We start from the raw sequence: 22,402 nt of genomic DNA, 5'->3' as shown, positions 1-22,402 counted from the left end.
TGCCTGGAGAATCCCAGGGACAGAGGAGCCTAGTGGGCTGCTGTCTATGGGGTCACACAGAGTCAGACACGACTAAAGTGACTTAGCAGGTGAATTAAAAGACAGTTAAAAACACATGTACACACACATACACACACACCCCTACTTCTCACAGAATAAGAGGCTGACTGGTGAGCCTTTCCTTTCTATTTGCCAACCTTCTCTTCTTCCAGTCTAGTTTTACACACACACAAAGAGTTGCTACAAACTTATTCTTCCACCACAAAATTACTATTAATAAATGCAGAGCTTTTTTTTAAATTGGAATATAATTGCTTTACAATGTTGTGTTGGTTTCTGTTGTACAGCAAGGTGAATCAGCTATGTGTATACGTATATCCTGTCCCTCTTGAGCCTCCCTCCCAGCACCCCCATCCCATCCCTCCAGGTCACCACAGAGCATTGAGTTGAGCTCTGTGTGCTATACAGCAGCCTCCCACTAGCTAGCCATTTTACACATGATATTGTATATAGGTCAATGCTACTGTCTCAGTTCATCCCACCCTCTCCTTCCCTCCATGTCCATTCTCTACGCAAATGCAGAGCTTTAATACCTAGCACACAGATCCCAACAAATGATTTAGTTTATTCGTGTTTTCAAACTTCACAGGAGACTGAACATCTTCTCTGGCATAAGACTACATTTCCTCAGGAAAATGCAATGTAAAATAGCTAAGAAATAACTGAAAGAGAACCCTGAGGATTTTGTGGCCCTTTGATGGCAAAAGGAAGGGGGCTCTGATTTCACCTTTTAGACACTAAGCCAAAAGAAGGGACACCAGGGTGATCTGAGAGAGCCGTTTTCCTCTGTGCTGTTTCCCAGGTAAGGAAGACATGGTGCCATGAGCATGGCTCATGGCAGACGAGGACCCGCTGGAGGCTCTGGATAGTTTACCTCTCTGAGCCGCATCTACATGGGCTGCATGGGAGGAATGGCAGAAACCAAGGATTGTGCTGGGCTTTCAAGTTGGAGATCATGAGCAGGTTTCAAGCATCTCTTCCAACTCTGCCTTCAGAGACCTCTTGTCTGTGGTTTGGAGTTGGCTGACGTGGGGTATTTACAACGTGGAAATTGGCAAATAAAACAAATCATTGATTTTTCGAGAGGAACTGGCTACTACCAGCACACCATTGGCTTCGGGGAATCCCAAGAGTTTTGGGGGTGAATGATTTTGGGGGTGAGCAAACTTGTGTAGAACAAAGTACGAGCAGTCTCTATTGAGTTGTTGGGTAATGAAAACTCCACCACTGTTGAAAATTCTCATGCTGTCGATATTCATGATAATACAAATGAAAAGAAGAATTTTTGACTCTAAACTTCCTTATACATTTTGGTGAAAATGTGAATCCTAAAACATAATCATACAGTGGTCTAAACCACAGAGAATAATGAAAAGATGCTAAAATTACCCTCGAAAATTTGGGGGCCAACCTACATTTTGCTTGGGTTTGAAAAATTTAAGGTCAAACATGTATTCTTGCAATTTTTGAGGAAAAGACGTTTTCTGAGGATTAAGACACATGGATGGACCAAGGTGTAAATGTTGATGGATCATCTCTGGGAATCTAAAGAAGATCAAAAGAAAAAATTATTAATAAAATGTTGTTATATGAAATAAGTTGTAATTCAGAAGACAAATTTTTTTTAAAAAAGAAAAGTCAATATCCATTTTATTCTTATCAAAATTAGATAATTTTCATATTTCTTTCAATCCTTGAGTTTTAAATTTCCTTATTCTCATATACTTCTTATGTTTGGGATAAGATTCATCTTATTTAGAAGCCCTGTAATTTCAAAGGCATAAAGTGCAATCTAATTCTTAAAAAGGTTTTAATTGGAGGATAATTGCTTTACAATGTTGTGTTGGTTTTTGCTATATAGCAACATGAATCAGCTGTAAGTATGCATGTATCTCCTCCATCTTGAGGAGATGAATTTTTTTTACACCAGAGACTCATTTAGGGCTGCAGTAAGCAGTTCAGTATAGAAACAGTCTCTGATGATAGTTGTAGATGTATTTTTAGCAGCTGGAAAATGGACTTATTATCTATTAGTGTGTGATTACAGGGCATATCAAAGTGTGCCCAGTGACTTGATGTGCATGCATGCTAAGTCACTTCAGTCGTGTCTGACTCTCTGCGACCCTATGGACTGTAACTTGCTAGTCTCTGTCCATGGGATTCTCCAGGCAAGAATACTGGCGTGTTGCCATGCCCTCCTCCAGGGGATCTTCCCAACCCAGGGACTGAAGCCGTGCCTCTTGAGTCTCTTGCACTGGCAGGCAGGCTCTTCACCACTAGGGCCACCTGGGAAGCCCCGTGACTTGATAGTTTCATTTAAATTATTTTTATTAGTTTGCTTAACAGATATTTTCAGAATAATTGACCAGATCTGATGTCTATTTAATCTAATTTAGTTATTAAGGTAATGAAAATAGCACGTCAATTTCATCTTACAAAATGTTTAAAGTAACCTAGCATGTCCATTTGATATGAGCACTGGGTCAGTTGTGTGCTTTTATTTGGGATCTGAAACTTTAAACCATCATTTGAAGAGGGTCGCTCACTTTGCCGCTGTATTTGCAGTTTGAAGCATATAAGAAGTAGTAAGTGAAGCCAGAATGAGAATTTTCAATGGAAAAGATGAACTTGCCCTGTAATTTTTACATGGTTGTCAGATCCATACCAAGAACCTGAAAGTTCACATAAGGGGTGATTCTAACAGGGAGCTCTCCTCACCAGCCTTACCATGTCAGTGAACTGATCCACACAAGTCATTCTAATCAACTCAGGGGTTGCTGGGCTACTCAGGGTGAAAGTCTTGGTCAGCCCCCTCTCTCTGCGGGCAGCAGCTACGGCATCATATATGGCGAACAACACGGAGGATCCCAGGAACATTCCAGCCTCACCTAACCCCTGAGAAGGAGGGTAAAAGGCTATCAGAATTGCATGGTTCTTTTAGGACTAATTTATGTACACACACACACACATACACACTCACTCCTCCTGATTTTACAGCCCTCTGAATGTATTGCATCAGAATTACCAGAATCAAATTCCCACCCTACCCCCCTGCTTCCCACCCTCCCCACTCCCGCCATCACTCCCCCGCCTGCTGATTTGTGTGTGTGTGGGGTCCTCCTCAGAGTGGCTCCTGAAAATGTCCCAGGGGCATCAGGACAGTGGACAGCTAAAATCTGTCTCTCCCTGCCCCCCCACCGCACCTCCCCCCACCCAGGTAAAGTTCTGGAGACAGAAGCCCTCAGGGCCCTCTAGGATACTCCAACTGCAGCTCCAGAGTATTTTCACTGAACTCAAGACCACAACAAAACAACAATAATATTTGTAGTTGAGCTTGAAAGACAGTGAGATGGTTGCCCCTGGAGGGTGGACTGTGGAAGTCTTTGTATGTGTTAACTTCCTTGACTGTGTGTTGGGTGCTTTTGAATGAACGATGTGGTGGCATTACATGCTGAATAATTCAGCAATGCTTCTTTTTACTAATTTTTCCTCTTTCTTTCTTCAGCGTGTTCTGGTCCTTGGTCTGTGTCCAGGGCCTTAGTGGAGAGATAGGTCCAAGGGCCCAAGCAGATAAAGGCTATCCCAGTCTGTGGTGTTCTCTCTGAAGCAAATGTAGGGGAGAGAGGGAGAGGAGGAGCTGGCAGAAGGAGGGTTTTCCTCTGAGGAGAGGGGAGGCAGGGAGAGCAGGCAGTAGACCGGGCAGAGAGGTGGCTAGGTCCTGAGGGCCTGGGCTGTGCCCTGTGTCAGGATGGTCTTTGGCAATGTCCCTGGTCAATGTCTGGCGAAGTGGAGGTAGAGATCATTTGGACAGGAAGTCTCACCTTCCTCCCAACCTGACCTACTCCTAATAAAGAAAGCGAATTCTCTGAAAGCCTGAGGTTAAAGTTGCCATCTGTCTGGCCAGATGTGGTCAGAGAACAGAACTTCCATTGGAGAAGTTGTCTGTTTTCCACACGTGTTTGAGGACCTTGCCCTAAGTCTTTATGAGCCAGTGAGAGCTCGTTGGCTCTATGGAGCCTGGGGTCAACACCTCCTGTATTTGTGGCATTAACACCTCAGAGTAAACTGTCAGTGAGAAGCTTGTGTGAAAGTTTATCCTGACTTGGGGAGAGCGAGGGGAGAGGCAGTGTAGATAAGAAAGATTTGAGTCTGGAGGGCGTGGGAAGGTTGCAGAAAAGAAGGTCCAGGGCCAGTGAAATATGTCTACTTCAGTTTAATCTCATGGTGGCACTTAGCATAATGACCCAAGATGTCTGCTTACTCCTTGGCCCTTCTTGTCTGATTCAAACTCATTTTATAATCTCTCCTGAGAGCAACTGAACAACAGCCCGAGAGTGAAGACTCTACTTGGGCTTCTGAAGTCAGTGAATGTTTGCTTTTTTTCCCTTCTTTTGGGATTTGTAATTGCAAGGGTTAAGTGAATTCACGGGACTGCTTATATTTCTTTTTTTAAAAAAATTATTTTTATTTATTTGGCTGGGCTGGACCTTAGTCATGGTCCACAGGATCTTTAGTTGTAGCATGTGAATCCTCCCAGTTGCTGCATCGGGGATCTGGTTCCCTGACCAGGGGTCAAACCCTGACCCTCTGCATTGGGAACACAGAGTCTTAGCCACTGGCCCACCAGGGAAGTCCCTATTTTACTATTTATTGACAGAGTAGGTTGTTATGGGATGAATTGTGCCTCCTCAAATTCAGATGCTGAAGTCTTAACCCTGACTACCTCAGACTGTGACCATATTTGGAGATAAGGTCTTTAGAGAGATAATTAAGTTTAAGATAATTAAATTTAAGATAATTAGGTTTAAGATAATTAAGGAATGAGATTTTTAGGGTAGACCCCAATCCAGTATGACTGGTGTCCTTTTAAGAAAAAAAATGTTACGACACAGAGACACATTTAGTATATGATAAACCCATGATCATATAAAGGCACGGGGAGAAGGTGTACATCTGCCAGCCAAATAGAGGCTTCAAAAGAAATTACATCTTCATCTTGGACCCCAACGTCCAGAACCGTGAGAAAATGTATCTCCATTGTTTAAGCAACCCAGTCTGTAGTATTTTGTTAAGGCAGCCCTAACAAACTCACATAGAGGTCTTGGGTTCTTACCTTGGACGAGTAGATGGCGATGGGATTTTGGGAACGCACCAAAGTGACATTGAACTCTTCAGGTATTTCAGTGACGGTGGGGATTTTGTAGTCATCTGGACTTCGAGAGTAAAGCACGCCTTCTGGAGAGTATTTCAGCTCTTCTATGGTATAGAATCCCATGCCTTGGACAAATGCTCCTTCAATCTACTGGCAAAAATTCCAGTTCATAACTATGTGATATTGCTTGAATAAGTGTTCCAATGTGACTGAAAATGGAGCTCTGCACTATAGTAAGCCACTCTTGAAGGCACTGTGGTGGCTTTATGAATGGTCCCCAGGATCTGGAGCCTGCCATCCAGAGGTAGCCTGGTCTCATCCCCAGCTCTTCTCACCAGAGACCCCACCCTCCAGGGACCTGACACTTCTCAAATTCTGGGTAACGTGCCAAATCCACCAGATTCATTCAGATCTCCAAGTCTTGATGGTTTTTGTGTGTGTGTATATTTTTTTGGCCACGCTCATGAGGCTTTGGGATCTTAGTTTCCCAACCAGGAATTGAACCCAGGTCAGGAGAGTGAAAGCACCAAGTCCTAACCACTGGACCACCAGGAATTCCCAGGACCTCCAAGTCTTTGTAAAGCAGTTTACTCTCTTCATTGTTCACCACTCCGCTTGTCCACCTGGCAAATGCCTATTCATCCTCCAAGTCCAGTCAAAGAACAACTGCCTCTTTGGAGACTTTTGGGTCCTCCAACCATCCAAGTCCATCCTGGGTGGACTTAGGAACTGCCTCATCCAGGTTCGCAGCATCTTGAACAAGTTACCCTATCAAGGTGGGATCAGAGGGCATTTTCCCTGTATACTCTCTGTTCTGTTTTTGCTCTTGCTTCACTCTCACTAGCTTGTAAGTACACTGGGGCCTGACCTTCCTGTATTCTGTCTTATTCATGGTGCCTGGTACATGGATTTTCAGTAAAATGTCTGTTGAATTACTTGTAAAAGAAGCTACTGTCTTAACTTGTCCCACCTTCTCCTTCCCCTCTCAGGTTCACATGTCTGTTCTCTGTGTCTGCCTCTCTATTCCTGCCCTGCAAAGAGGTTTATCAGTACCATTTTTCTAGATTCCATATATATGGGTGAACATATGATATTTGTTTTTCTCTTTCAGACTTACTTCACTCTGTATAACAGACTACTCTAGGTTCAATGAATTGAGAGAGTAGCATTGAAACAGACATTACTGTATGTAAAGTAGGTATCTAAAGGGAAGTTGTTGTATAACACAGAACACCCAACCTGGTATTCTGTGACAACCTGGAGGGGTGGGATGGGGTGGGGGTGGAAGAGAGGCTCAAGAGGGAGGGGGATGTATGTATACTTATGGCTGATCCACCTTGTTGTACGGCGGAAATCAACACAACATTGTACAGCAATTGTCCTCCAATTAAAAAAAAGCAGTTAAAAGCAATTAAAAAAAATAAAGAAGCTAACATTAAAGGAACATGAACTAGAATAAATGGAACCTTGACATTGTATTTATTATAATTTCTGCACTTCATTATTTCCTTTTATAAATTACTATGGAGAGTAGATCAGTGTTAAACAAGGTGGGCTGGAAGAAATATTTTTATTAAATTAAATATTTTAAAATTAAAGCCATGCTGTGTCCTGTTTACAAATGACTGTGTTCTTAGGAAAAGGAAGGTCTCGTTTAAAAGGAGTATTTTCCTGGAGGTTAAAAATTGAAGTAGAGTTTGCATTTTATTGAAATGTAAAATTACAGAATAAGATAAACAAATTTAAACACTAAATTTGAATATTTCCAAATGCTTGTCCCTAAGGAAAAGATCAAATTCCAAGAGTTGCAGTTTAACCCACTTGTGGTTTTCTTTCCTTTTCCAATGGAAAAAATGCAAGATTTTCCTGATCATGACCTCTCCCTTTTTGCCTCTGCTTAAGCAATGAAGAGGCAGGAATGAGCTGGGAGGAAGGGAAGAAAAGGGAATGGGAGGTGGGGCTTGTGGTTCCTAAGCCTTACCCGCTTGCAGTGAATTTCAGGTTAAAAGTGCTTTTGTACTATGAAGTAAACTATAAGCAAGGTGAAAAGACAACCTTCAGGACGGGAGAAAATAATAGCAAATGAAGCAACTGACAAAGAATTAATCTCAAAGATGTACAAACAGCTCATGCAGCTTAATTCCAAATGGGCCAAAGAACTAAACATACATTTCTCCAAAGAAGACATACAGATGGCTAACAAACACATGAAAAAATGTGCAACATCACTCATTATCAGAGAAATGCAAATCAAAACCACAATGAGATACCATCTCACGCCGGTCAGAATGGCTGCTATCCAGAAATCTACAGACAATAAATGCTGGAGAGGGTGTGGAGAAAAGAGAACCCTCTTACACTGTTGGTGGGAATGCAAATTAGTACAGCCACTATGGAGAACAGTGTGGAGATTCCTTAAAAAACTGGAAATAGAACTGCCATATAACCCAGCAATCCCACTGCTGGGCATATACATCAAGGAAATCAGAATCGAAAGAAACATGTGTACCCCAGTGTTCATCGCAGGACTGTTTATAGTAGCCAGGACATGGAAGCAACCTAGATGTCCATCAGCAGACGAGTGGATAAGAAAGCAGTGGTACATATACACAATGGAGTATTACTCAGCCATTAAAAAGAATACATTTGAATCAGTTCTAATGAGGTGGGTGAAACTGGAGCCTATTATACAGAGTGAAGTAAGTCAGAAAGAGAAACACCAATGCAGTATATTAACATATATACATGGAATTTAGAAAGGTGGTAATGACAACCGTATATGTGAGACAGCAAAAAAGATACAAAGAATAGACTTTTGGACTCTGTGGAAGAAGGCAAGGGTGGGATGATTTAAGAGAATAGCACTGAAATATGTATATTACCATATGTGAAATAGATGACCAGTCCAGGTTCGATGCATGAAACGGCACTCAAAGCCGATGCACTGGGACAACCCAGAGGGATGGGATGGGGAGAGGAGTGGGAGGGGGTTTGGGATGGGGGACACATGTACAGAAGTGGCTGATTCATGTCGATGTATGGCAAAAACCACCACAATATTGTAAAGTAATTAGCCTCCAATTATAATAAATAATTTAAAAAAAAAAAGTGGGGAATCCAGTCCCAGCCTAGCAAAGTTATGATGGAGCTAGTCTGGGCCTGGGTGGGCCAGGGATCCTCATTTCCAATAAACTCTACAGATCTTCTGTTGCAGACTCTGAGGATCACATTTTGAGAAATACCGAGTGGCCCATCTGTTCCTTATAAAGTACATCAATCTATACAAACCAGGACTATATAAACCTAGGACTTAGGACAGCGGGAAGCTGTTTGCATACTAAAGCACCACAGGTCTGTCGGGTGTGAAGCCAAGCTGCTCAGCGGGTGTAGACTGTTCCTCAGGTGTGGAATGGACTAGCTGACTCCCTGTCACGGGGCTGATTGGTAGGTTTCAGGTGGGCTGATGCTGCTGGTTTGTGGGAACCCACTGTGAGTTAGAGGCTAGAAAAAAAGCAAAGTATGCCAACAGCTGGAAAGGTTTTAACTCTAAATTTAAAAAGCCTTTGGTCATGTTCATTTTATTTGTGAGATAAAAATCAGAAATTCAGCAAGAGGGGAAAAACTTTAAGCATTTCTTTTTCCCTTCTATTTTGCTACATTGTGGTCTACTTAAAACCAATATTAATATGAATACTGTTGTAACTTTCTATTAGGTATTTATATAATGTTCCCTAATTATGAACACATTAATGTCCACTGAGGACTCAGATCATGAACTCCTTATTGCAAAATTCAGACTTAAATTGAAGAAAGTAGCAAAGACCACTAGACCATTCAGGTGTAACCTAAATCAAATCCCTTATGATTATACAGTGGAAGGGACAAATAGATTCAAGGGATTAGATCCGATAGAATGCCTGAAGAACTACAGACGGAGGTTCATAACATTGTACAGGAGACGGTGATCAAAACTATCCCCAAGAAAAAGAAATGCAAAGGCAAAGTGGTTGTCTGAGGAGGCCTTACATATAGCTGAGAAAAAGAGAAGCTAAAGGCAAAGGAGAAAAGGAAAGATATATCCATCTGAATGCAGACTTCCAAAGAATAGCAAGGAGAGATAAGAAAGTCTTCTTAAGTGATCAATGCAAAGAAATAGAGGAAAATAACAGAATGGGAAAGACTAGAGATCTCTTCAGGGAGAAGGAAATGGCAACCCACTCCAGTATTCTTGCCTGGAGAATTCCGTGGACAGAGGAGCCTGGTGGGCTGCCGTCTATGGGGTCGCACAGAGTCAGACACGACTGAAGCGACTTAGCAGCAGCAGAGATCTCTTCAAGAAAATTAGAGTTATCAAGGGAACATTTCATGCAAAGATGGGCACAATTAAGGACAGAAACAGTATGGACCTAACAGAAGCAGAAGATATTAAGAAGAGGTGGCAAGAATATACAGAAGAACTATACAAAAAAGATCTTAATGACCCAGATAACCATGATGGTGTGATCACTCACCTAGAACCAGACATCCTGGAATGCAAAGTCAAGTGGGCCTTAAGAAGCATTGCTATGAACAAAGCTAGTAGAGGTAATGGAACTCCAACTAAGCTGTTTCAAATCCTAAAAGATGATGCTGTGAAAGTGCTGCACTCAATATGCCAGCAAATCTGGAAAACTCAGCAGTGGCCACAGGACTGGAAAAGGTCAGTATTCATCCCAATTCCAAAGAAAGGCAATGTCAAAGAATGTTTAAACTACCACACAATTGCACTCATCTCACATGCTAGCAAAGTAATGCTCAAAATTCTCCAAGCTAGGCTGCAACAGTACATGAACCAAAAACTTCTAGATGTTCAAGCTGGATTTGGAAAAGGCAGAGAAACCAGAGATCAAATTGCCAACTTCTTTTGGATCATCAAAAAAGCAAGAGAATTCCAGAAAAACATTTACTTCTTGAAATTGTGTGGATCACAACAAACTGGAAAATTCTTCAAAAGATGGGAATACCACACCACCTCACCTGCCTTGGAAATATGTATGCAGATCAAGAAGCAACAGTTAAAATTGGACATGGAACAATGGACTGGTTCCAAATTGGGAAAGAAGTATGTTAAGACTGTATACTGTACCTTTCTTATTTGACTTATATGCAGACTACATCATGAGAAATGCCAGGCTGGATGAAGCACAAGCTGGAATCAAGATTGCTGGGAGAAATATCAATAACCTCAGATATGCAGATGACACCACCTTTAGGACAGAAAGTGAAGAGGAACTAAAGAGCCTCTTGATGAAAGTGAAAGAGGAAAGGGAAAAAGCTGGCTTAAAACTCAACATTCAAAAAGCAAAGATCATGGCATCTGGTCCCATCACTTCATGGAAACAATGGAAACAGTGACAGACTCTTGAAGTTGGTGACTGCAGCCATGAAAGTAAAAGACACTTTCTCCTTGGAAGAAAAGCTATGACCGACCTAGACAGCATATTAAAAAGCAGAGATACTACTTTGCTGACAAGGGTCCATATAATCAAAGCTACGGTTTTTCTAGTAGTCATGTATGGATGTGAGAGTTGGACCATAAAGAAAGCTGAGTGCTGAAGAATTGATCCTTTTGAACTGTGATGATGGATAAGACTCTTGAGAGTCCCTTGGACTGCAAGGAGATCAAGCCAGTCTATCCTAAAGGAAATCAGTCCTGAATATTCATCAGAAAGACTGATGCTGAAGCTGAAACTCCAATACACTGGCCACCTGATGCGAAGAACTGACTCATTTGAAAAGACCCTGATGCTGGGAAAGATTGAAGACAGGAGGAGAAGGGGATGACAGAGGATGAGATGGTTGGATGGCATCACCAACTTGATGGACATTAGTTTGATGGACATGAGTTTGAGCAAGCTCTGGGAGTTGGTGATGGACAGGGAAGCCTGGTGTGCTGCAGTCCATAGGGTCACAAAGAGTCGGACACAACTGAGCAACTGAACTGAATGGAACTGAGGCTAAATCAGAAAGCTAAATTAGAAATCATACATATTCCTGCCATAAAGGCAACCACTGAAGAAAAGACAACTTTTTCTTGAATATTCTTCCAATATCTTATCTATTTGTGTGTGCAGTGTATACTGTATATTGTAGAATTCTTGTATCAGGCATAAACAACATTTAGAGGACTCTGGGAAAGAATTTTCTAAAGGGAACTGACCAAAAGCCCCTGTGGCGGCAGTTCGGGTATCACGCACCTGTCCAATGTCCACAGCTGGGTTTATGCTGAAAGCAGCATCCATGAAGATGTCAGTCCTAAGGAGCTGAAAACACATGAGAGAAAATGCACAATGGGAAACACTGTTTACTTAAAATAGATCTGGACTCCAATTATGTATCTGTCCCTGGTGCTTCCACTGGGAGAACCTTTACAGCACAGAAAACTATGTTTGTGAAGATGGTGAACACAAACGCCGCTCTTTACCTTATGAGCCCCTGTGAGACAGTCGACTTCAACCTCGGAACAGGATGCTCCATAAACAAAATATGGGAAAGCGTTACCTTCCCCCTTCTTCCAGTCCATATTTGTCTGGTAGCCTCTGAGAAGAGAAGTCAGGAGTGAAAAGAAAAGGCATTTTCCCCACTAGTGGACTGAACGCCTGCTGAGCTCTGGGTCCTGGAGATGAAGAGAGCACCCACCCTGTGGCTGATGCTTCTCTTCCCATTTCCTGAGAGTGGGGTGGTAGTGATCAGAGTTGCAAGAGAACCACCGCAGACGTGGGGAGAAGGTCCCCTGGTGTCCCACCCCTGCCCTCCACTGCACAGTTGCTGGGATGGTCAGAGTGGCATGTACGGAGCTATGGCGTCCCTTCTGGTTGGTTAATAGCATGGCGGACCCTGGGAGTCCTTGGTCCTCCCCCACCTCCCTTCGCACCCCATGACCCAGGGCTGAGGGTTGACAAGGGGCCCAGAAGAGCTCCAGGGCTCTCAGGGCACTTGGTCAGATAGCTGAGTGCACACCATCCTTGCCTAAGTGTAATCTAAGCCAAAACAAGAATGTCCTTTACTTGAAATATCCAGTAGTGGAGAGACTGATGGATTCTTTGTAGGCTTCTGAAATCTGGAAGAGATCATTGGTTACAAAGAAATAAAAGTTTGGGGAAAGCAAGAGAAAGGCCTTCCATGAGGGGCTTGCTTCCTCTAGTTTGCACTGAGCTCTGTATCTAGGTTCCCCTGGAGTGAGATTCACGGCCATACAAGCCACAGGTCAGGCTTTCCAAGGGAGGCGCTTAAAGGCAGCTGCTGGCTGTACTCCAGGACTCTCTATTTTTTGAGATTGTAGTATGAAGTTTATTATTTTTTCACCCTTTTTGGCTTTTTAAAAAAATTTTATTTTATTTTTAAACTTTACAAATTGTATTCGTTTTGCCAAATATCAAAGTGAATCTGCTACAGGCTTACATGTGTTCCCCATCCTGAACCCTCCTCCCTCCTCCCTCCCCATACCATCCCTCTGGGTCGTCCCAGTGCACTAGCCCCAAGCATCCAGTATCGTGCATCGAACCTGGACTGGCAACTCGTTTCATACATGATAGTAGTATACATGTTTCAATGCCATTCTCCCAAATCTTCCCACCCTCTCCCTCTGCAACAGAGTCCATAAGACTGTTCTATACATCAGTGTTTCTTTTTGGCTTTTTAAATTAGAAAACGGGCTAGGCCGCATTCATGCACTTATGTACATTAGGTATGCACACAGGTATGTATATCTATTTTTATACACACATATATGTATATGTGTATATGCATGTATGTATTCTTTTTTTTTTCATGTATGTATTCTTACCCTGACTTTTTCCCAAATAATTTGAATGGCTGTCTCAGTGTATTATGTCAGCTTCCCTGCTGGAATAAACTGGGTGGGGTTGGGAATAATTCTACTAATGGCTATAATAATAAAAACAAAATAATTAATCATTATATTAATTAAATATAGCTTATTATATTTAATATAATTATATTAATTAAATAATTATTATAAAGTTATTAAAATAGAGTAATCTTTTGATATTAGGACTGCTGTTGTCTCTGTTGCTCTGGTGAGAAAACCGAGGCCTTGAGGCACCAGGGCACAGGCCCAGGGGGCCTGGGCAGTGACAGGGCAGCGCAGCAATACTGGGTGTGTTTCCGTTTAGACCCTCTGCTGTCATCAGGGCTTCCTTGGTGGCTCAGATGGTAAAGAATCTGACTGCAAGGCAGGAAACCTGGGTTCCATCTCTGGGTAGGGAAGATCCCTTGGAGAAGGAAATAGCAACTCACTCCAGTATTCTGGCCTGGAGAATTCCATGGACAGAGGAACCTGGTGGGCTACAGTCCATGGGGTTACAAAGAGTTAGACACAACTGAGTGACTAACACTTATTACTTATGCTGTCATCATGCTCTGTGTGAGACTGGGCTCTGAAATAAAGTCACATTGCAGGGAACACAGACATCTCTCTTACTCTTTTGGAAAAGCAGAAGTAATGTTAAGAAATGTTTTGTCCTTGAAAGGGCACCACAAATTGGTCCATGCACGCAGGATTTGACCCACCTGGGTGTATCTGCCCTTTTCCGGGCAAGGGTGATAAAGAAAACACTTACCCACGCCTCCCACGTTCCCCTGGGGTTTTTCCTGATGACTGGCTCAAGACGGGCCTTTAGAATTTGGCAGGCATTCTAAAAAGAAATATTTGAAATATCAGAAATGAAGGCCTCAGGGAACAGCAAAATACTTAAATCAATTAAAATGTAGATGATCAGTTTTGTGAACCTGCTTCCTAGTCCTCTGGGCAGGGCTTCTTAAATGTGAGTCACGGATGGAACCCCTCTGAGGGAGACAGACATCCTGTGGCTCCTGAGGTGTTGACTGAAAATTATTTTTATTATCATCTTGTTTAAATATGTGTTAACATAAAGTTAGATAAAGTCTGTTTATAGTTATAGCTCTTTGATAACTCTAAAGCAAAAATAAAATGACAAAGCATGCAAACCAATCTATAGACCAATAAAATTCTGAATAACATTAATTTAGTGGGTTGCTGATGTTGTTTTTCTGAAGCTAAACTGCTGCTTGGAATGAAGAACGGTCTGGAGTGCTGAGGCATACATACTTCGGAGTTGATGTGCCTAGCGTGTGCCAATTGATGGATCAATTTTCTCTCTTATTTAAATTGCTATGGATTTTTATTTTGCACTTCGTACTTTGCCATCATTTGCTATTCACTGGGCAAGGAAACATCATTCATGTATCAAGTCCATCTCTGCTATTGTTACCTTGACACAAAGTATACTTCTTGGTCCCAAATGTGGACAAAGAGATCTCTTGGCAACACTCCACTTATAAAGTGGTCATTCTGATGATGCAAAACATGCCTGCTTTAATTTTTCAAAGATTTTCATTGAAATGAAGATACAAATTATTGAGATGAAATCTCAGACCCTTAAGATTACCCCTACTGATCCCCAGGTGTTGGTGGGCCTCAGCTTGGCTTCCACTCAATTCAAATACAAATCTATTTACTTGTCTGCCCTTAGTTACTCCTCTCAGACTCAGAGCCCCCCCCCACCCCCACACACCCTCTCTTGGTTTCTATTTCTTCTATTCTGTCTTCTTGTCTTTGGGAAATGGCCTCTCGCTTCTCATGTATCAGGGAGATCCCTGTTTTCATAAATCCGCCTTTGCTGGCTCATTCGATTTTTCAATACTGACCTCATTACCAACAGGTACCTTCTACAAGGGTGCCACATTCAAGACAAACTTGAGTCAGAGTTCCCGCCTGTCTGAAGCTCAGCTGTTCTTCCCCTTACTGGCACCCTGACCACATGCTCCTGTGCAAAGCTTTACACTCAACAGTGAGGGGCTCCTGAGGTAAGTTTTCCCTTAAGAAAGTGAGATGTTGTAGAGAATTTTGCCATCTTGTATAACCTCCTGAATGCCTTTTCTTCCTACATAGAATTCTCTCACTTTACGTTCTCCGATAAGGTCACCTCCTCCTATTGAAGCTCCAAATGTCAGATACTAATGTTTATGGCTTCCTTTGCATTATAGAAAAATTTGAAATACACCAAAGTAAGGAGGGTAGTACAATATTCTCCACTTACAACCTTATCCAGCTTTGACAGTGAGCAGGTACAGCCCGCCTCCGCCCTCAGTTCTCTGTCTCACCTCTCCTGCCTGCCTCCTACTCTGCTTCCTCCTAGCTGTTCAGGTACCAGGCTCAGGGTCAGCACCTGCCTGACTTCCCTGCCGCCTAAGATGGCACCCTCAACACTTCCACTTGCTCTTTTCATAACTTCCTGATTCATGACACCTGACATTGCCTTTCTTTTTTTCTTTCTTTCTTATTATTTAATAATTTGTTGTTTACTGACAGGATGTTAAAAGGCTTTGCTAACTCATTTTAGGCTAAGGACCCACAAGAATGAGACTGGTAGCTGACAAACAGCCCCTCATTCCAAATCGAGGTGCTCTACCTCCTATGCAGGTCATGCAGAGAAAGGGTGGCTGCACACACACTCCCTCACCCGCCTCAGTGGGATCAGAGGGCTGAAGCCAGGAGACTAGAAACTTGTAATGAGGAAGAGGGTGTCACAAGGAGAAGGATGTTGGTGCCCTGGGGTCTCCGTCTCTTCAGGGAGGAGGGGCAGGCAGAGCTTTTCTCATGCTGAGCCCAGGGAGAGGTGCTTCAGAGTTACTCCAAGACCTTGATATGCATTCCCCAGAGCTCGGGTCCCTGAAGACCGGAGTCTGCTTCTGAATCAAGTCTGCAGGTAAGAGGCTGCCGGTGGCAGGCTGGGGCCCTGGAGGGCCAGCTCTGGGAGGCACCATCCCCCCATTCACCACCAGTCCCCAGAGGTACACATGTTCTGGGTGGTGTCTGTGCTGTCGATGCCGCCCTGGGTGATATTTTTTTTCTCTGTATTTAACCATTCCATTTTAAGACAAAATTCAGAAGACAAAATCAAAATGAAAGCAGTCTTCTCTGCTTGCTGCTTTCTATGCTTTGTGGTATTTAATACTTCGTCAATCTCTACTTCTGTAGGCCTAAATGTACTAATGTGTATTGATTTACCTCATCCTCTTACTGATGCTTTTAATTTGAAATTATTCAGGACTTCTCTGCAAGGCATTTTTTTCTTTTTTATAGCTATTTCCTATACTTTACTCCCATATAAATGACTTGAGATTTAAAAAAGAATTCTGGGGTTCTGAAATTAACAACTTCACTTTCCTCAGCCAACGGACAGCCTATGTACACAGGGCTAGAGCCACTGTCTCCTTTGCAGCCAATGAAGCCCCAGCTTCTGCTCCACGTGGTTCTTTTGAAAATCTGGCATGATGGTTGGCTGACAAAGAGTCTAGAGCCTTGGGAAGCTGTGAACCTCGAAAGCTCTTCGTAATCAACCCACCATGGAAACCCACTGCAAAGCTGTGGGAGGCCTGATGGCAACTGGGTGACCAAATTCTCCTCCTTTCCTCCCAAGTAGCTCTCTCTGGATCTGCCAGACACAGCTCTGTCCAAATCAGACAGCGGAAGCCAGTGTGTAGGAAGGCTTCATTTTGAGATCTCCTACATTTTTAGACTTCAGGTGAAGGATTTTATTTTGTCTCAAAGGTGGCCCAGCAATATCCACATAGTTCTATTAATAAACGAAGTTTCCATGTTGTAAGCTGTACTTTGCCCACTGATTTTTGAAAGCAATCTTATTCTTGTATGTATTTTTTGGTGACTCTATAACTGTTATGACATAATTTCTGTTGCCCTGCCTCCCAGCTCTGGCTAACCTCTAATCTCTAGATTTAAAAGGACCCCCTGTATCAGAGCTTCCCTTGTGGCTCAGCTGGTAAAGAATCCGTCTACAGTGCGGGAGACCTGGGTTCGATCCCTGGGTTGGGAAGATCCCCTGGAGAAAGGAAAGGCTACCCACTCCAGTATTCTGGCCTGGAGAATTCCATGGGCTGTATAGGCCATGGGGTCACAAAGAGTCAGACACGACTGAGTGACTTTCACTTTTACTTTCCTGTATCAGAGCTTCCTGAAAGTGGGGAGGCCCCTCAGTAGAAAGAGGAGGCAGCTGGCCTGGGGCTCAGGGTGGGGCTGGGGCAGGTCACAAGTGGCTAAAGCCATAGAGAGGCATGGCCCAGGTTAAAGCTGCCTGGAAGGGGGTCTCTAGGGAGCTCACGATGGCACCCACGAGGGGAGGAATCAGACATGGCACAGTCAGATTACTCTGATGCCAGCCAAGTAAGACCTGTTCTGCCTCTCACCTCTGTGCTCGCTCTTCCTTGGACTTTATAAGGGCCTGAAATGTAGGTGAGGAGGATGGTGGCAGGGGGAGAAAGGGTAGGGAGAGAAATGGAGAGAAGCCATGCCTGCCCCTTTACGCCTGCAGGCCCAAGCTGGGAAGTAGCAAAGACAGTGGAATTTGAAGTACATTTTGGAATTTTGGATTGGACATTTAAATTACTGAAATGAGATAAAAGAGACCAATGGGGGACTTTCCTGGTGGCCCAGTGGTTAGGACTCTGTGCTTCTACTGCAAGGGCATATGGGTTCAATCCCTAGTTGAAATAAGATCTTGCATGCCATGTGGCAAGGCCCCCCAAAATGGATTTTAAGTGATCTTAGAGTTATTAGAACAATTAGAGGTAGACTTGCCTGGAGAATCCCAGGGACAGGGGAGCCTGGTGGGCTGCCGTCTGTGGGGTCGCACAGAGTCGGACACTACTGAAGCGACTTAGCAGCAGCAGCGGCAGCAGAGGTAGATTTTATTCAAGGGAGAGAAGCCCACAGAGGGAGCTGGAACCACTTGGAGTCTTGGTTCTGCCAGTGATTAGCTGAGAGATCTAGAACCACCTGCTTGACCCCTCTTGGCCTCAGTTTCATGTTCCATAAAAGAAGGGATGGGACAAGGTCCTTTCCAGCATGGTCACCTGGGTGACTGAGAAATGAAAAAAAAAGTCACCTGCACAGCCTTCCCGTTGATGTCTGCCCCCATTGAGCCAGCTGTGAAGGTCGCATTGGAAACCGTGGTAGTGTTCGTCTCAGACAGGTGTATATACGACTCAGGGATGTTCAGTTCACGACTCGCCACCTGTCAGGAGCAGAAGAAAAATACTGTTTATTTCATTGACTTTACCCTCCCCACAAGTTAAAAACCTTTTAATTCTTTTTTGAACTGAGTATAAAACCTGGCTACCCTGTACTGATGAACATTTAAGGGAACATTGGTGATTTCATATGTTGATTATATAATTCAGAAGATTTTAAATGGCACTGTGAAGCATACGCGGTTTTCTTTGTGGCCAACCGAAGAATCTGTTTGTGTTTTCTTTTATGCCTCTTTCACAGTAGCTGCACAGCAGTACAGTCACTCTAGGACATCTAGTTTAGGACAGCATATGCAGACAAGGTTGAGGTCCAGCTACGCTCTTCCACAGTGGAGAAAAGGAATACATATCTCACCTGGATCATTTTGGTGTGAAGACCTTGTCCTAGTTCACAGCCACTGTGACTCACCAAGACGGAGCCATCGAGATAGATGTGGACAAGAGCAGCAGCCTGGGGATAATAATTATAATACCAGTTTGGATGCTGATGTGGCCAAATGTTGCCATGAGTTTAGCTGAGGTTACCCGACGAATGGCTTTGCTTCAGTGAGCCAACCTCTCATTGTTTATCCTGGAGAGGAAAGCCTTTACAGATAGCTACAGACAAGCCCTGTCAATAAGCCCCAGACTTGCAAACACAAGTGCAGAGGCATGCAGTGTGGCTCAGCCACACTCCCACAAGTGTCCTGCCCACTGCAGGCATTGTGTGGTTGGCTTGCGTGTTGCCTCTTCAAAGCCCCAACCTGCACAAAACTCTATTGTTTGTTCCTCCCTAAACAGGAAGATTAATTTGAAAACAAATGGAACTTGGATAGGTCAATTTCCAGGCACAACCTGCCCTGGATACTAGAGGAGCTGGAAGAAAGTCAGGATGTTGTAATAATTTCCAAATGCTACTGACCTTAAGAATCATGGTTGGGGAGCGGTGTGGGTCCCATTATGGAAATTCCAATTCAGTAGAAGGTTGAACTTGGAGTTCAAATACCCATTTTTAAAGAAACTCCCAGGTGATATGGATAATTGGCCATGTTTGGGATACAAAATGCCTCATGCAGTGGCAGCAGAGCCATCATCATTTTGTAAGTGAGAATTTAATTTAGAAAAGCAATATAATTTACCACATTAAGTTAATGTTACTGTTCTGAACATTATTGGCATTTATCAGTACTGTTTTTATTAATTTTCCAAATTTGTATTTTATAAAGGCATAAGAGCTATAAGAAGCTTATTATTTGTTCTGTGGTTACACACAGTTAAAAATATTAAAAAAAATAAGCACCCATTGACAGTCCACAAGAATACATTTGTTTTCCTTTAAAGGAGATCTGTTATTCTGGCTTGAGAAATACTACCTGGGGGAAAGACTGAACATCTGCTCCAAACTCTCCTGACCTTCCCTCCCTCCTTCTTACTTGCCTTTCTACCTTGTTAGTAGACTCTGAGGAAGAGCGTATATTAAAGCTAGTTTTAATAAAAGACAGCTTGGCCAAAACTCATTCACACCAGTAAGGGCACCTGTCTTTGTATGGGTTTGGGTATGAGAATATTTCAGAGATTGATGGGAATAGAAGCCAAAAAAAAAAAAAAAAATCAGAAATAAGAACTCTACGAAAAACTGTTTAAGATGGAATTAAAAAGGAGGCATAGTAGTCACTGAGCCTCAGTATAGAAATTCCAAGTTCTGTATGGATAGGAGAGCTCTATTCTCGTGTGTTTTTGAAATCTCTTACTTTCAAATGACTATGGCCACTGAGAAATTAGAAAACAGAGGAAGGGATCCTTATTTCCTCCAGTTCTCTCATGGATTTGAAATTTGATGCCATACTACAATAATCACTTTTGGGGCCCAGTCCAAGGCCTAACCCCCTGAGCTGGACTTTATCTGTTGATTGTTTCTAAGGTCCCTGGGACTGCATTGCCCCAGGTCTGCTCCAATACCTGTGGTTTCCAACGTTTGCCTAAATCCACTGTGTTTCCTGCTATAGGAAAGTGCCCCATTTCTTTTTCTCCCTGGAAGGGGCCATCCCTCCTCACACATGATTGTGAGAGACAATCATGTCTCTCTGCCAGAGACGCCCGCCTTGACCTCACCTGATTGTAGAAGGCTGTGGGCATCCCAACTGTAAATTTCATGGGGACCGCAGCAAGCCCCCTCTTCTTCCAGTAGTTCTTTTTGTTAAATTCCTCGGCAGCCAGTTTCCTAGCAGAGAAGGAAGATTTCTCCAGACATTCTTTCCAGCATCTTCTCAAGGGCTCAGGATTAAATGTCTGCTTATGGGCTGTTCTGCTAGTTCTCTTATACATGTTTATTTCTTTAACCTGAAAGACAGGGAAATAAAGTGAATTTCAAGGCTATATGTTTATTGTTGGCGTGAGGCTAGCATTTTTGCTATATACCTGATATGAAGAAAGTCTTTCTGAAAAACAAAACAATTATTGAAATGGCTATGGATATGTAAGTACAAACATACATGTATAAACTTAACAATAATAACAATAGAAACCACTATTGAACACTTCATATGCTCCAGGTTGTAGGTTAAGTGCATTTCCTCAGTTAACTTTACCACTCTGAACAATAGTAGGTACTGTTATTATGAACTCTGTCCCAAGATTTGTTTGTGCTGAGACAAAATTCTCCTGATCCCACAGCCTTTTACTCATACACAGTTTTTCTTTATTCTTAATCATTCTCAGATTAATTCCTCAAAATCTTGAACTGTGCTAGAGTGCTTGTACACATGGCCATAATATTCCACTTTCTCTATTCATGCCCTTGGATGCTTCATACCAACTCTGGGATTGGCCATGAGACTTCTTTGGCCAATGGGACAATATAAGCAGAGACTTGAAAAGTGTTTGTGCATTAGAGCTTGCCACATTCTTGCTACTCATTCTCTGAGCCACCTTGAGAACTAATCTGGGCTAGCCTCCTCAAGGGTGAGAAACTGCGTGAAGCAAAGACAGCCTTCCCAGCTGAGACATCCCCTAGACTAATCAGCCCAAGGACCACTAACATGCCAGCTTAGACCATCTTTTAGACTATAAAACTCTAGTTGAGCTGGTCTAGACCAGAAGAGCTACCCAGCTGATCCACAAAATCAGAAGTGCTATTTGTTGTTTTGGTTAATAAGTTTTATGATTGACTTGGTACACAGGAATGAAACCACGTCTCTTGCACTGGCAGGTGGGTTCTTTAGCACCAGACACCTCAAGACTGGAAGCTGACATCATCTATTAATATACATAGATATTCAACTTATATTTGAGCCAGCAATGTCGGAATTTTGTTAGGGTGTTCTGACTGATGACTTACCTGTTCAGGGGTTAAGTCACACTGAGAAGCCACAGCAGTTATATAAGCTTCACCGACCACTATGCCCTGGGGGAAGCCAAATCCTCGAAAAGCAGTGTTGGATGGCAAATTTGTTTTGCAAGGTCTACCCCGACACCGGAAATTAGGAATATAATATGCATTTTCACTTCTCAGCACCATGAACTCCATCACCTGAGTTAAAGCAGAACAACACAAACCTTCATATCTATCAAGTATTCAAAACCACTTATCCAAATGTCATCTCTAACTCAAATGCTTCACAGAATTTGTCTAATTTGTATGATGATTATTCATAAGAAGAACAGTGCAATGGTAACTTAAGGGAAAGGTGTATTTCTTATTTACCAACTCAGACTCATCAGGACTGCATCCGCCATTGATATAATATTCAATATCAGCAGCTTTGATCACACCATTGTTCATGAATCCAATCTGCAAAGTGATAGAACAAGTAAATCGTTTTCTCAATAGTCCTTTACAACCAGACCATGCTGTACACAAACACATCTGATCACAGCTGTCGATCTGTACCCAGCTTATGCTCATGGTTTGATGTGAAAGTCACCAGAGGAACACTGAAGATGGTGCCCAAGTAGACCATGAACTCAATAGGAAATTCTGATTAGTTTTAGGCAGCATCCCAATGTCCTTTCAAGTGGCACAGAACTTAGTAAATTGTCTGTACTATACGTTGGTTATCACTGGACAGTGTTTTAAGCAGT

The 22,402-nt window shown here is 42.8% G+C and overlaps 1 protein-coding gene across 1 annotated transcript in view; it reads right to left on the bottom strand.

Annotated features, from left to right (window-relative positions):
- Nucleotides 1-277: 277 nt before the first annotated feature.
- Nucleotides 278-22,402, bottom strand: part of LOC133226993 (aldehyde oxidase 4-like) — a 72,195-nt gene continuing 50,070 nt past the window's right edge. The window contains exons 24-35 of the mRNA XM_061381198.1: nucleotides 22,026-22,112; nucleotides 21,660-21,851; nucleotides 20,435-20,662; nucleotides 18,699-18,794; nucleotides 18,199-18,327; nucleotides 13,834-13,908; nucleotides 12,259-12,311; nucleotides 11,676-11,790; nucleotides 11,449-11,514; nucleotides 5,174-5,359; nucleotides 2,788-2,955; nucleotides 278-1,605 (exon numbers count right to left, since the gene is read on the bottom strand). Coding sequence (XP_061237182.1) covers nucleotides 1,552-1,605; nucleotides 2,788-2,955; nucleotides 5,174-5,359; nucleotides 11,449-11,514; nucleotides 11,676-11,790; nucleotides 12,259-12,311; nucleotides 13,834-13,908; nucleotides 18,199-18,327; nucleotides 18,699-18,794; nucleotides 20,435-20,662; nucleotides 21,660-21,851; nucleotides 22,026-22,112 — 1,449 coding nt within the window. The 3' untranslated portion in view covers nucleotides 278-1,551. The remainder of the gene's footprint in view (nucleotides 1,606-2,787; nucleotides 2,956-5,173; nucleotides 5,360-11,448; nucleotides 11,515-11,675; nucleotides 11,791-12,258; nucleotides 12,312-13,833; nucleotides 13,909-18,198; nucleotides 18,328-18,698; nucleotides 18,795-20,434; nucleotides 20,663-21,659; nucleotides 21,852-22,025; nucleotides 22,113-22,402) is intronic.

This window comes from Bos javanicus, chromosome 2, assembly GCF_032452875.1.
Source record: "Bos javanicus breed banteng chromosome 2, ARS-OSU_banteng_1.0, whole genome shotgun sequence".
Taxonomy (NCBI): Eukaryota; Metazoa; Chordata; class Mammalia; order Artiodactyla; family Bovidae; genus Bos; species Bos javanicus.
Note: the sequence above shows the minus strand (reverse complement) of the source record. Positions and strands in the feature narration are given on the sequence as shown.